Source organism: Camelina sativa, chromosome 20 (genome assembly GCF_000633955.1).
Source record: "Camelina sativa cultivar DH55 chromosome 20, Cs, whole genome shotgun sequence".
Taxonomy (NCBI): domain Eukaryota; kingdom Viridiplantae; phylum Streptophyta; class Magnoliopsida; order Brassicales; family Brassicaceae; genus Camelina; species Camelina sativa.
In genome coordinates, this window is record NC_025704.1 from 19,390,496 (window position 1) to 19,392,929 (window position 2,434).

The following is a 2,434-nucleotide window of genomic DNA, read 5'->3' on the forward strand; positions in this document are numbered from 1 at the left end:
ATGATTCGGTTGTGTGTTACATTCAAAAGAGTAGTTGATGGTGATAGGAGTAAAGTCCAGTTCGATCTGAATAAGTTCCCAGCTGATACTAGCGATGGTTGTAATGTGGAAGTTGATGTAGGAAAATCAGTAGGTATTATTTCAAGGAATTCACCTAAGCCGACTAATGATGTATTAGAAAAGCCTACTGATGCTAATCTTGGTGATGTTGTTGGTTTAAAGTTGGAAGATTCAATGGTAAAAAAGGGTGAATATTTTAGCAGTAAGGAAGCTTTACAGGCTACTATGGAAATGTATGCAATGAAATATAACTGCGACTACAGGATTACAAAATCTGATAAGAGATGGTGGTGTATACGCTGCATTGATAGTGCTTGTAATTGGCGTCTCCGGGCTGAGTGTTTATAAGTGTCTACATATTTCAAAATCAACAAGTTTGCGGGTAACCATACATGTGCCCCTTCAAAAAAAAAACTCATTTTGTAGGACTCCATCTGCAAGAACAATTGGACATCTCATTAAGCAAAGTTATGAGGGTGTGAAGGAAGGTCCTAAACCAAATGATATAGTTAATATTATTCGTTCAAGGTATGGCTGCGAGCTAACATATCACCAAGCTTGGGAGTCTCGGGAGTATGCAGTTAACGAAGTTAGAGGAATTCTTGAGAAAAGTTATGCTAAGATTCCAAAATACTTGCCCATGCTACAAGAAGCGAATCCTGGTACGTTCACGAATTATGAAATTGACTTTGATGGAAGATTTAAATATCTATTTATTGACTTTCTACAAGTCAATGCGGAAAGTGATAGTAGTTGATGGTACATTTTTGAAGAATAAATACAAAGGGGTTCTCCTAGTTGCTACAGCTGTAGATGGTAACTCCAATTTGTATCCAATCGCATTTGGAATTGCTGATTCTGAGAATGATTGTTCATGGGAGTGGTTTTTTATGCAACTTAAGATGGTTATAGCTGATGAAGAAGGTTTATCATTTGTGTCAGATAGACATACATCGATTGCTAAATCAATTGGAAACATCTATCCATTGGCTAAACATGGTATTTGCATCCACCACTTGCTTAGCAATGTGATAACATATCATAAGGGAAGAGGTGTCGCTGGTAAGGTTGCAAAAGCATCAAAAGCTTATAGAGTTGCTGAGTTTGAGAAAGAGTTTGGGCAAATTAACAATATTAGTCCTGCTATTGGAAGTTATCTAGAGGAAGCCGATGTGACAAAATGGGCTCGCTGTCATTTTCTGGGTTATAGGTATGATATTAACACCAACAATGCAGCTGAATCAATTAATGCTGCTTTGAGGACACCCAGAGAGTATCCAATAATTCCTTTGTTAGACAGCATCAGAGAAATGATGACACACTGGTTTTATGAGAGTAGAGAGTTAAGTGCAAAGCATAAAGATCTTTTAACTGTTGAGGTGGAGAAAAAGATTTCAAGAAGAATAGAGAAAGGTAAATTCATGAACGGTTATTTGATGAGCAGATCGCAGATCCAGGTTAAAGGTAATGGAGTAGACTACATTGTTGACTTAGAAAGAAGGACTTGTTCATGTGGAAAGTTCAGCATCCAAAAACTCCCTTGTAGACATGCTATAAAAGGAGCTTTTGATATAGGCAAGGATCTATATCCTTATGCTGATGATGTGTATACCACTACCGCATGGAGATTGCAATATGAGGAAACTATTAATCTAATAGGTGTTCCTGAAGAAGAATGGCGAGTCCCACACCATGTTGAAGATGCAAAAGTTCGACCACCTGAAACAAGAAGACATCCAGGACGGTGAAGAAAAAGAAGATATGAATCCGCTGAAGACAAGATAAAATTATCACAAAACTCAAAAGGGTCAAAGATACATAAGTGTGTGCGGTGTGGCAAAGAAGAGCATAACAGAACGACATGTGATATCGTGATATAACAATGGTTTGTGCATCAACTTAAGATTCTTGTTTTTGAATTTTTGATTTCATTTATATTTACGGTACTCGTTATGTTTCAGGTAGCCTCTGGGTTGTGTTTTACGGCAGCTGCTTTGTGATGAATGATGGTGTTTGATGGTTTTTATTTTCGATTAATAGACTCATGTGTTTCAAAATTCGTTGATGGTGTTGATTTAAGATTTGTGACAACCTGTCCCGCGGACCCCACTAGCCCACCGCTAGCTGCCCCAACGGACCATCCGTGGACCCCACTAGCCCACCGCTAGCCGGCCCAACAGACCCCAAGCTGGCCCTGCAGGGCATCGATCCTAACCCATCACTGTGGATATCCCAAACAGGGTTCGAGGAACGCCTGATGCAGGGCCAGCTTGGAGTCTGTTGGGCCGGCTAGCAGTGGGCTAGCAGGATCCACAGACGGTCCGTTGGGGCAGCTAGCGGTGGGCTAGTGGGGTCCGCGGGACGGGTTGTCACA

The 2,434-nt window shown here is 40.5% G+C and overlaps 1 protein-coding gene across 1 annotated transcript; it reads left to right on the plus strand.

Moving 5' to 3' along the window:
• Positions 1-1,808, plus strand: LOC109131221. Its single transcript, XM_019241913.1, has 5 exons — positions 1-293; positions 487-722; positions 847-930; positions 1,003-1,122; positions 1,222-1,808. The coding sequence occupies exons 1-5, from the start codon at positions 1-3 to the stop codon at positions 1,806-1,808; spliced, it is 1,320 nt and encodes a 439-aa protein (XP_019097458.1).